Source organism: Silurus meridionalis, chromosome 7 (genome assembly GCF_014805685.1).
Source record: "Silurus meridionalis isolate SWU-2019-XX chromosome 7, ASM1480568v1, whole genome shotgun sequence".
Classification (NCBI taxonomy): Eukaryota; Metazoa; Chordata; class Actinopteri; order Siluriformes; family Siluridae; genus Silurus; species Silurus meridionalis.
In genome coordinates, this window is record NC_060890.1 from 27,272,000 (window position 1) to 27,285,125 (window position 13,126).

The window sequence follows — 13,126 nt, forward strand, 5'->3', positions numbered from 1 at the left end:
CCCTCTGTCTACAATATTATACCCCTTTCTGCCCCTCTGTCTACAATATTATACCCCTTTCTGCCCCTCTGTCTACAATATTATACCCCTTTCTACTCCTCTGTCTACAATATTATGCCCTTTCTGCCCTCTGTCTACAATATTATACCCCTTTCTGCCCCTCTGTCTACAATATTATACCCTTTCTGCCCTCTGTCTACAATATTATACCCTTTCTGCCCTCTGTCTACAATATTATACCCTTTCTGCCCCTCTGTCTACAATATTATACCCTTTCTGCCCTCTGTCTACAATATTATACCCCTTTCTGCCCTCTGTCTACAATATTATACCCTTTCTGCCCTCTGTCTACAATATTATACCCTTTCTGCCTCTGTCTACAATATTATACCCCTTTCTGCCCTCTGTCTACAATATTATACCCCTTTCTGCCCTCTGTCTACAATATTATACCCCTTTCTGCCCTCTGTCTACAATATTATACCCCTTTCTGCCCTCTGTCACAATATTATACCCTTTCTGCCCTCTGTCTGCAATATTATACCCCTTTCTACCCCTCTGTCTACAATATTATACCCCTTTCTACCCCTCTGTCTACAATATTATACCCTTTCTGCCCTCTGTCTACAATATTATACCCCTTTCTGCCCTCTGTCTACAATATTATACCCTTTCTGCCCTCTGTCTACAATATTATCCCTTTCTGCCCTCTGTCTACAATGTTATACCCTTTCTGCCTCTGTCTACAATATTATGCCTTTCTGCCCTCTGTCACAATATTATACCTTTCTGCCCTCTGTCTACAATATTATACCCTTTCTGCCCTCTGTCTACACAATATTATACCCCTTTCTGCCCTCTGTCTACAATATTATACCCTTTCTGCCCTCTGTCTACAATATTATGCCCTTTCTGCCCTCTGTCTACAATATTATGCCTTTCTGCCCTCTGTCACAATATTATACCCCTTTCTGCCCTCTGTCTACAATATTTTACCCTTTCTGCCCTCTGTCTACAATATTATGCCCTTTCTGCCCCTCTGTCTACAATATTTACCCCTTTCTGCCCTCTGTCTGCAATATTATACCCTTTCTGCCCTCTGTCTACAATATTATACCCCTTTCTGCCCTCTGTCTACAATATTTTACCCTTTCTGCCCTCTGTCTACAATATTATACCCCTTTCTGCCCTCTGTCTACAATATTATACCCCTTTCTGCCCTCTGTCTACAATATTATGCCCTTTCTGCCCTCTGTCTACAATATTATACCCCTTTCTGCCCTCTGTCTACAATATTATACCCCTTTCTGCCCTCTGTCTACAATATTATACCCCTTTCTGCTCCTCTGTCTACAATATTATACCCCTTTCTGCCCTCTGTCTACAATATTATACCCCTTTCTGCCCTCTGTCTACAATATTATACCCCTTTCTGCCCCTCTGTTCACAATATTATACCCCTTTCTGCTCCTCTGTCTACAATATTATGCCTTTCTACCCCTCTGTCTACAATATTATACCCCTTTCTGCTCCTCTGTCTACAATATTATACCCCTTTCTGCCCCTCTGTCTACAATATTATACCCTCTGTCTACAATGTTATACCCCTTTCTGCCCCTCTGTCTACAATATTATACCCCTTTCACCCCTCTGTCTACAATATTATACCCTTTCTGCCCCTCTGTCTACAATGTTATACCCCTTTCTGCCCTCTGTCTACAATATTATGCCTTTCTGCCCCTCTGTCTGCAATATTATGCCCTTTCTGCCCCTCTGTCTACAATATTATGCCTTTCTACCCCTCTGTCTACAATATTATACCCCTTTCTACCCCTCTGTCTACAATATTATACCCCTTTCTACCCCTCTGTCTACAATATTATGCCTTTCTGCCCTCTGTCTACAATGTTATGCCCTTTCTGCCCCTCTGTCTACAATATTATACCCCTTTCTGCCCCTCTGTCTGCAATATTATGCCTTTCTGCCCCTCTGTCTACAATATTATACCTTTCTACCCCTCTGTCTACAATGTTATACCCCTTTCTGCTCCTCTGTCTACAATATTATACCCTTTCTGCCCTCTGTCTACAATGTTATACCCCTTTCTACCCCTCTGTCTACAATATTATGCCTTTCTGCCCCTCTGTCTACAATATTATACCCTTTCTGCTCCTCTGTCTACAATGTTATACCCCTTTCTACCCCTCTGTCTACAATATTATACCCCTTTCTACCCCTCTGTCTACAATATTATACCCCTTTCTGCCCCTCTGTCTACAATATTATACCCCTTTCTACCCCTCTGTCTACAATATTATACCCCTTTCACCCCTCTGTCTACAATATTATACCCTTTCTGCTCCTCTGTCTACAATATTATACCCTTTCTGCTCCTCTGTCTACAATATTATACCCTTTCTGCCCCTCTGTCTACACAATATTATACCCCTTTCTGCCCTCTGTCTACAATATTATACCCCTTTCTGCCCCTCTGTCTACAATATTATACCCCTTTCTACTCCTCTGTCTACAATATTTTACCCCTTTCTACCCCTCTGTCTACAATATTATACCCTTTCTGCCCCTCTGTCTGCAATATTATACCCCTTTCTGCCTCTGTCTACAATATTTTACCCCTTTCTGCCCCTCTGTCTACAATATTTTACCCCTTTCTACCCCTCTGTCTACAATATTATACCCTTTCTACCCCTCTGTCTACAATATTATGCCTTTCTGCCCTCTGTCTACAATATACCCCTTTCTGCCCCTCTGTCTACAATATTTTACCCCTTTCTACCCCTCTGTCTACAATATTATACCCCTTTCACCCCTCTGTCTACAATATTATGCCCTTTCTGCCCCTCTGTCTACAATATTATGCCCTTTCTGCCCCTCTGTCTACAATATTTTACCCCTTTCTGCCCTCTGTCTACAATATTATACCCCTTTCTGCCCCTCTGTCTACAATATTTTACCCCTTTCTGCCCTCTGTCTACAATATTATACCCTTTCTACCCCTCTGTCTACAATATTATACCCCTTCTACCCCTCTGTCTACAATATTACCCCTTTCTGCCCTCTGTCTACAATATTAAACCCTTTCTGCCCTCTGTCTACAATATTTTACCCCTTTCTACCCCTCTGTCTACAATATTATACCCTTTCTGCCCTCTGTCTACAATATTATACCCTTTCTACCCCTCTGTCTACAATATTATACCCTTTCTACCCCTCTGTCTACAATATTATACCCTTTCTACCCCTCTGTCTACAATATTATACCCTTTCTGCCCTCTGTCTACAATATTTTACCCCTTTCTACCCCTCTGTCTACAATATTATACCCCTTTCTACCCCTCTGTCTACAATATTATACCCCTTTCTGCCCCTCTGTCTACAATATTTTACCCCTTTCTGCCCTCTGTCTACAATATTTTACCCCTTTCTACCCCTCTGTCTACAATATTATACAATGGTATGCTGTAGCCACTAATAGAGCAGTCAAGTTTATTTCTGTTGTGATTTTCACGTTGTCTCAAAGCAGCTTTACAGGATTAAAGAATGAAGGTGGATGATGTGTTTATCTCTGATGATCACCATGGAGACTGTGTTGAAGGAAAAACTCCCTTAGATGTAATGAGGAAGAAACCTTGAGAGGAACCAGACTCAAAAGCAGAACCTCATCCTCATTTGTGTGACATCAAGAGTGTGATTATAGTCTTTAAACACTACAGAACACTGGAGAGTGAGAACTAACATGAGCACTGGAGTGTGTGATTATATACAGTTACACACATGTTACACTGCACTACAGTTATAAAGCTGTTCTGTATTTTAAAGTGTGCTTATAAAGTGTCATAGCACCACTACACTGTGTTATAGAGCACCTATCCCATGCTGTAAAATAGAGACCTTGTTTTTGTATAAAGATCAGTTGAAGGCTTTTTTTAATCACTTATGATCAGTTATAGAGATTAATATACATGTATAATAATGTGTTTATGTCAAGTGTCAACATCGATGTCATGGTTTAATTCTTCTATAAAGCACTTATGATCAGTTATAGAGAAATTATATAAAGCTGTGTGTATATTAAAGTGCCTATGAAGCGTCATAGACAGACTACAAAATGTTATGAAGCACCTATAACATGCTGTAACCCACAGAGATGTGGTATTTTAATAAAGAGCAGATCTCTCTCTCTATAAAGCACTTATAATCAGTTATAGAGAAGTTATATAAAGCTACGTGTATAATAATGTGCTTATAAAGTGCTGTAATCACACAATGTTATGAAGCACCTGCAACACTTGGAGAAGGTGTTTTTGTATTAAACACACTTATAACCTTCTACAAAGAACTTTTGATCATATGAACAGTTAAAGAGCTGTTATTTAAAGCTATGTGTATAATAATGTGCTCATGGAGTGTCATAGCATGAGTACACAGTGTTATTGAGCACCTATGACATGCTGTAACACATGGAAAAGTATTTGTATACTTCACTGTTATGGAGTGTCTATGCCAAGTTTTAACCAATGGAGGATTTATATAAAGCGTAGTTATATCCTCTTATAAAGCACTTAGGATCAGTTATAAGGCAGTTATATGAAGCTATGTGTAATAATGTGCTCATAAAGTGACATAGAATGATTACACAGTTATGGAGCACAAATGGCATGTTGTAACGTGTTGAAGTATTTGTATAATGAGCAGTTATATCCCTCTATAAAGCACTTATGATGCTAAATGCATTCAAATGTGCTTGTAAAGTGTTTTAAAATGCACAGTGATATGAAGCACCTACGCCATGCTGCAAAACTTTAAATGATTCTATTTGTATTACAAGCACTTATAGCCTTCTATAAAACGCTTAGGATTTGTTATAGCGCAATTATTTTAAAATTGCTATGTTTTAAAGCATTCCAGAGTTCCTATGCCACACTTACGTTCAGTTATAAAGCAGTTATATGATGTTAAGTGTATAATACTGTGCTTATGTAGTGTCGGAGTGACTACACAGAGTTATGGACCATCTATGACATTTGCGTGCTACAAAGAGGTTATAAAATATTACTTCATTACACAAGTGTCACTTATAATCAGTTATAGAGTAGTTATGATCGCTCTTGTGTATTACACAGTGCCAACTAAGAGTTATAGTGGACCCACACCCTCATCCAAAACATGTTGCAGCACATAGAGAAGTTCTATTTGTGTAAAGAGCAGTTATTTCCTTCTATAAAGTACTTATAATGCTGCATGTACTATGCTTGTGAAGTGTTATGGAGCTCCTATAACATGCTGTAACACATGGAGAAGTATTTGTATAAAAAACATTTATATCCTTCTATAAAGAATCCTTCTATTTATGAGGCTGCATGTATTATAATGTGCTTGTGAAGTGTTATAGAGTGACTGCACAGTGTTATGAAGCACCTATGCCACGCTGCAACCATTTGAGGGGTTCTATTTGTTTTATGAGCAGTTATAGCCTTCTATACAGTTCTTAGGATTTGTTATAGATTTTTGCACGCTATGACGAGGTTATCAAGCATTATAGAGCACCTATGCCACCATTGTGTTTAGTTATAGAGTCGGATTATGATGCTACACAATGTTACGGACCACCTATGACATTTGCATGCTTCAAAAGAGCTTACAAAAGTGTTATAGAGCATCTATGCCCCACTAAAGTTGTTATAGAGCAGTTATGATATCTCGTGTATTATACAGTGCCTATGATGCGCTATAATGCACCCACACCCTCATACCAAACACTGTCTATGTGTAGCACATGAAAAAGTTCAATTGTTACATAAAATGCATGTAAAACGGGTTATAAGAGGTCACGAGTGGAGGAAGAGGAAGTGATGAAGGAGAGCTCTGGCAGTTCAAACAGCTGGAAATAAACTGCTAACGCTGAAGACAGATGATCCGAGTCTGCTTTAGACAAACGGAGCTTTGTCTGGATTTCAGTCTGATCTCCATCAAACACACACACACACACACACACACACACACACACACACACACACACACACACACATAGAGAGCACTCAGTTCACTCCAGACAGACTGAAAGGCTTTATAGAGTGCCAGAGAAGCAACACACACACACACACACACACACACGCACGCACACACACACACACACACACACACACACACACACACACACACACACACACACAGGATTGTAATGAGGATAACGTAATAAGAGCAGGAAGTGCTGGCCTTTGGTCTGTAAGGAATAAAACAATGACACACACAAAACTATGAGCTGTTATTTTCCAGGAACATCATGACAACACTGCTCACATAAACACTACAATCTGGAGGTGTGTGTGTGTGTGTGTGTGTGTGTGTGTGTGTGTGTGTAATTACAAATCTAAAGCCCAATAAACAAATAGGTTTTGGGGATAGAAGCACATTATACACATACACACACACACACACACACACACACACACACACACACACACACACACACACACACACACACACACACAGTCCATCACCCATAGATACACAGTACGGCCAAACGTTTGCTGACCATAAGATCGTTATGTGCTTCTTTCTGAACATCATCTTCCACATTTAATCTCCACGTCCTGTATAATGAGCTCCACTCTTGTGGGAAGATGTTCCACTACATTTTGTGGAGATACATTCAGCTACAAGTGTGTTAGTAAAGGCAGGTGCTGATGTAGGTGAGAAGGTGAGGAGGTCTGGGGTGCAGTCAGTGTTCACATTTATTCATGTTCAGTAGAGTTTGGAGATCTATAGCAGGAGATCTTCCACTATAACCCATGGAAAGCAGATCTTCATGAAGCAGGCTTTTTGCACAGGGATGTCATCATGCTGGAACAAGTTGGGGCCTCCTGGTTCAAGTGAAGGCAAAAGATGTTACCTCCAACTTTGAAGTAATATTTTGGAGAAGAAGAACATCTGGGTAGAAAAGCTGTAGGTCCCAAAACTTTAATACTGGAACCTGTTCACCTACTTGATGTTCCACAGCGTTAACTGTGAGTATAAATGGATAAAAAGTGATGTTGGTATTACAGCATCACTCCATTCTGCACCTAAACGAGCAGCTTCCTCTTTCACACACACACACACACACACACACACACACACACACACGCACACACGCACACCCCTTCCTCCTGACTCAGCTTAGTACCTTACACACAATTCCTGAAGGACACGTTTGAGTTGATCTTAACTATCTTCCGTCTAGAACTTCTTCTTCCACAATGTCTCACTTCGAAATGATTAGTGAAAGAGAGAGAGAGAGAGAGAGAGAGAGAGAGAGAGAGAGAGAGAGAACACATGAAAGTCACTGAGGTTGGACTCCAGACCACACACGGCTCTGAAGAACCTTTTGTGGTATCACCTGTTTCAAAAGAGAAGCAGCCATGTGTCGTTTCCAAAAACAGCGATGTTCTAACACACACAAAATAAACCACCGAAACAAACCCCCCCCACCACCACCACCTCCCACCTAGTAATGATTACACCACACCTTCTGTGGTCTAGCTCTCCTCCTCACAGCTTCTCATGAACTTTGATACCTTCAGTAAGAGCAACAAACCACAATGATTAAAGCAAAAACAAAAGTATAAACACAACACACAGAGAAGCAGCAACCAATTTCCCACAGTTACACACTCACAGAGCTCTGAGAACATCAAGCTTCTCTGGAGGATCTAACATCTCAAAGAGCATCACGCTCCTCTAAGAGCTGCAGACTTCTCAGAGACTATCAAGTTACACCCCAACACACTACCCTAAACCCCAACACACTACCCCAACACACTACCCCTAACCCTAACACACTACCCCAACACACTACCCCAACACACTACCCTAAACCCCAACACACTACCCTAACACACTACCCCTAACCCTAACACACTACCCTAAACCCTAACACACTACCCTAAACCCCAACACACTACCCCAACACACTACCCTAAACCCCAACACACTACCCCTAACACACTACCCCTAACCCTAACACACTACCCTAAACCCCAACACACTACCCTAACACACTACCCTAAACCCTAACACACTACCCCTAACACACTACCCTAAACCCTAACACACTACCCCTAACACACTACCCCTAACCCTAACACACTACCCTAAACCCTAACACACTACCCTAAACCCTAACACACTACCCTAACACACCACCCCTAACACACTACCCCTAACCCTAACACACTACCCCTAACACACTACCCCTAACACACTACCCTAAACCCCAACACACTACCCCAACACACTACCCTAAACCCCAACACACTACCCTAAACCCCAACACACTACCCTAAACCCCAACACACTACCCCTAACACACTACCCCTAAACCCTAACACACTACCCCTAAACCCTAACACACTACCCCTAACACACTACCCCTAAGACAAAAAATGGCCACTAAACATGTGTGTGTGTGTGTGTGTGTGTGTGTGTGTGTGTGTGTGTGACCATTATATAGGAAGAATTTACGCCGTTTCCACAGAAACAGGAAACACTTCCAGAAGCAGCACTCGGAGACAAACACACACACGCACACGCACATACATACACATACACATATATACACACACACACAAACTGTCTGGCTGCCCAAGCAGGGACACGTCCCAAACACTAAAACTAACCACATTGCTTCACAGAAGTTCTGCTTCTGTATAGATGTGTTAAGAAATGAGTGTGTGTGTGTATGTGTGTGTGAGAAACGGATGGCACACACACACACACACACACACACAGAGCTCAGAGGAAGTATGTAGATGAGCCACCACCCCCCCTACATTTCTACTCATCTAAGGAGTGCAGAAGAACAGCACACACAGAGAAGGTGTGTGCGTGTGTGTGTGTGTGTGTGTGTGTGTTCCTCAGTGAAGCACATGGTGAACAGCTGTCTCCTAGTGGACACAATGAGACGGGAATAGCACAGTGACACTCAACCTGTCATTACAAAGGCTATTTACACTCTTCACTTCCACCACTGTTATAACAGTGATATCATATCACACACACACACACACACACACACACGCGCACGCACACGCACGCACGCACGCACGCACGCACGCACACGCACACACACGCACACGCACGCACACGCACACATGCACGCACACACACCCACACCTAACTCTAACACCATCTACTTTACCCACACACATCACACATTTATCATCACGCCCTCACACTCACACACACTCTCACACACACACACACACACACACACACACGGTGAGTCACTCAGCAGTGTGGGTCGTGATGAAGGATTTCCGTGTTTAAAATCAGCTCTGAATCTGAGTCTGGGTGAAGTGTTTAAGTGTCTGATCAGATTACAATCAGATCATCTGACTCACCCACAGCCTCAGCTACCGACTCACCCACAGCCTCAGCTACCGACTCACCCACAGCCTCAGCTACCGACTCACCCACAGCCTCAGCTACCGACTCACCCACAGCCTCAGCTACCGACTCACCCACAGCCTCAGCTACCGACTCACCCACAGCCTCAGCTACTGACTCACCCACAGCCTCAGCTACTGACTCACCACAGCCTCAGCTACTGACTCACCCACAGCCTCAGCTACTGACTCACCCACAGCCTCAGCTACCGACTCACCCACAGCCTCAGCTACCGACTCACCCACAGCCTCAGCTACTGACTCACCCACAGCCTCAGCTACTGACTCACTCACAGCCTCAGCTACTGACTCACCCACAGCCTCAGCTACTGACTCACCCACAGCCTCAGCTACCGATTTACCCACAGCCTCAGCTACCGATTTACCCACAGCCTCAGCTACTGACTCACCCACAGCCTCAGCTACTGACTCACCCACAGCCTCAGCTACTGACTCACCCACAGCCTCAGCTACTGACTCACTTACCCACTTACTGATTTTATCTACTTACTTATACTGTATGTTACCTCTATTACTTCCTCCAATTCTTCCTCAGCTACTTTCTTCTATACTTCCTCTATTAGTAACTCCACTACTGACTCTAATACTCATTTCATTACTGACTCCACTACTGACTCTACTGATACCGCCATCTGCCTCAATAAACCTCCTCATCTATTCATCTGCCTCTGTCAGTTTAGTAGCTTCACTTGTAAAGACGCAGTTTTCTAGGGATTGTAGCTTCCTAATGAAAAGATGTACCCCACACACACACACACACACACACACACACACACACACACACACACACACAGCTTCAGGAAGCACTTCTTATCCTGGTCAGGGCCATGTTGGAATCCGGAGTCTATCCGTTAAACTACACATGAGGTGGGACCATACACACACACACACACACACACACACACACACACCTAGAAAAAATGTATCATGTCTTAACCAGACTGTTTAACATACTGTCATGATTGTAGGATTTATTCAGGGAAAAACTCAAGTCTCAAGATATAAATAAATAAATTGACAAAGAAACCAAGAAAAAAGAGGAGAGAGAGAGAGAGAGAGAGAGAGAGAGAGAGAGAGAGAGAGAGAGAATGAAGTTTGATTAGAAGGCTCCTGATCAGGGTTATGAAAGCTCAGGTCCAGGTCTGCTCCTGAAGCTGGGTGTGATTCCTCAGGACGCAGCAGCAGCAGCGCGCGGAGCCCAGGGTTATTAAAGGTCATGCTACAATGTATCCCCCTTTTTATTTCTTTGATGTTTGAATGAATAAAAGAATACAATTTGAAAAGAAGAAAGAGATCAAAGCAGCGCGCCGCTCACTGACCCGGACCAGGTTACTGACTGCCGCCTGCACCGCCGCCACCGGAGCGCACAGATCCGGGATCGCCTTCCCGTCCACCTCGCCCTCCTCGTGCATGATGACCAGGTGAGAGATCTGCTGGGCCACGGGCTCCAGGATGCTCTCTATGGTCTTTGTGTGGAACACCGGCATGGTGAGCTGCTGAGGTTTCCTCCTGCACAGGTTCAGAATACTCCAGCTGCGTCTAACTTCACTTTCTTCTCTTTCTACAAGTTCAGGGTGTCCGATCTCTCTCTTTCTCTCACTCCCTCCCTCTCTCTCTCTCTCTCTCTCTCGCTCTCTCTCTCTCTCTGAAAGTCACAACCTTCTTCTCCTCCTCCCAATCCGAGTTCTTCTCACTTCCTAGTGACTACAAACCGCCGCCATTTTGTGCTCAGCTTCTGAAACCCTTCCAGATTTATTTTATTTGTTTGTTTGTTTTATTTTTTATTTTTGCAAAATATTTTATAATTATTTTCCATTTTAGTAAATATTATTTTATTATATATATATTTAATTTTTTTATATTAAATGTTATATTTTTATACATAAAACCTCTTTTTAAATATATTCTAAAATATCTATAGATCTATATTCTAAATGTTTATAAATGATTTTTATTAGAACAGGAGGAATATAAATAATAAAATATACATATATATATATATATATATAATTTATGTGCAAATATAAAGATATATTTGTAAAGTGAATTTAAAAATATTTGGGGCAAATCTGAAACTTTTAGGGGAAAAATCTGATGTTATTAATAATATTTAATATTTATAAGTTTATTCTGTTAAAATATTTATATAAAAATACACTCAGTGTTTGTTATTTATATTAAAATAACTTTAATATTTACTGAATCATTATTTACTGATTGTTTATTTTATTTATTATTTTATTTATAGATCTAAAAAAAGTGCTGCATTTCAAATAATGTAATAATTAAAATATTTATATTCTGGGGTTTTTATAGTTAATTTGTTTAGATGTTTAGATGTTTATTTGTTTAGATGTTTATTTGTTTAGATGTTTATTTGTTTAGATGTGGATGTGTTTATCATCAGGAGCTCCTGGTTGTGTGGGAGATGAATGTAGGGACTCTGAGATGTAGGGAACATGGAGCCGTTTGAAACACGAGCAGTTGCTCCCCAGCTGCAGCTTCACAGCCAATCAGAGACAGACTACACGCGCATCCGGTCTTTGGATTGGTTGGTGAATAAATTGGCCACGCCCTGCTTTTCGGAGAGTCTCGCGCTTCCCAGGTGACGTAGTAACATTCTTTTTTCCTTATAAGGGAAAAGGTTTCGGAACAGAAGAATCCAGCAGGACAAAGCCCCAGTCCTGTATATACCAAACCAGCACCACCACCACCACCAGCAGCACCACCACCACAGTCACCAGCACCACCACCACAGTCACCACCACCACCACAGTCACCACCACCACCACAGTCACCAGCACCACCACCACAGTCACCAGCACCACCACCACAGTCACCACCACCACCACAGTCACCAGCACCACCACCACAGTCACCACCACCACCACAGTCACCAGCACCACCACCACAGTCACCACCACCACCACAGTCACCAGCACCACCACCACAGTCACCACCACCGTCACCACCAGCACCACCACCACCATCACCACCACCACAGTCACCACCACCGTCACCACAGTCACCAGCACCACCACCACAGTCACCACCACCACCACAGTCACCAGCACCACCACCACAGTCACCACCACAGTCACCACCACCGTCACCACCAGCACCACCACCACCATCACCACCACCACAGTCACCACCACCGTCACCACCAGCACCACCATCACCATCACCACCACCACAGTCACCACCACCAGCACCACCACAGTCACCACCACCGTCACCACCAGCACCACCACCACTTCACAGTTCCCTTTCCTTGCAGTGTGTAAGATCTCAGAGACAGAAGCTCAGTCTCTCCCCAACACTGACCTCTGTCTCACATCAGTCCCACTGGGTTCATATTTCATTCCATCCAGGGAAGTTCGAGTGACATCACAATGTTGGAAATAAAAATGTATAACGTGGGGTGCTTCTGAGATTATTAACAAGGAGGAGAACATGAAAGAGAACATGGATGGGAACATGGAGGAGAATGTGAAGTGGAACGTGTAGGAGAACATGTAAAAACACGTAAACAAAAACGTGGAGGAACTTGAAGGAGAATGTGGGAGAGAACATGAACTAGAGCATGAATGAGAATGTGGAGGAGAATGCGGAAAATGTGGAGGAGAACATGTAGAAGAACTTTGAGGAGAATGTGA

At 42.6% G+C, this 13,126-nt stretch overlaps 1 protein-coding gene across 3 annotated transcripts in view; it reads right to left on the minus strand.

The window, feature by feature from the left end:
* The window catches only part of vclb (vinculin b), a 39,101-nt gene extending 28,014 nt beyond the window's left edge, over nt 1–11,087 (minus strand). For 2 of the 3 annotated variants that reach the window (XM_046853093.1, XM_046853092.1), the window contains exon 1: nt 10,787–11,087. In XM_046853093.1, the coding sequence (XP_046709049.1) occupies nt 10,787–10,954 (168 nt within the window). In that variant the 5' untranslated portion in view covers nt 10,955–11,087. The remainder of the gene's footprint in view (nt 1–10,786) is intronic. The other variant, XM_046853094.1, reaches the window with a different exon arrangement.
* Nucleotides 11,088–13,126: the final 2,039 nt, after the last annotated feature.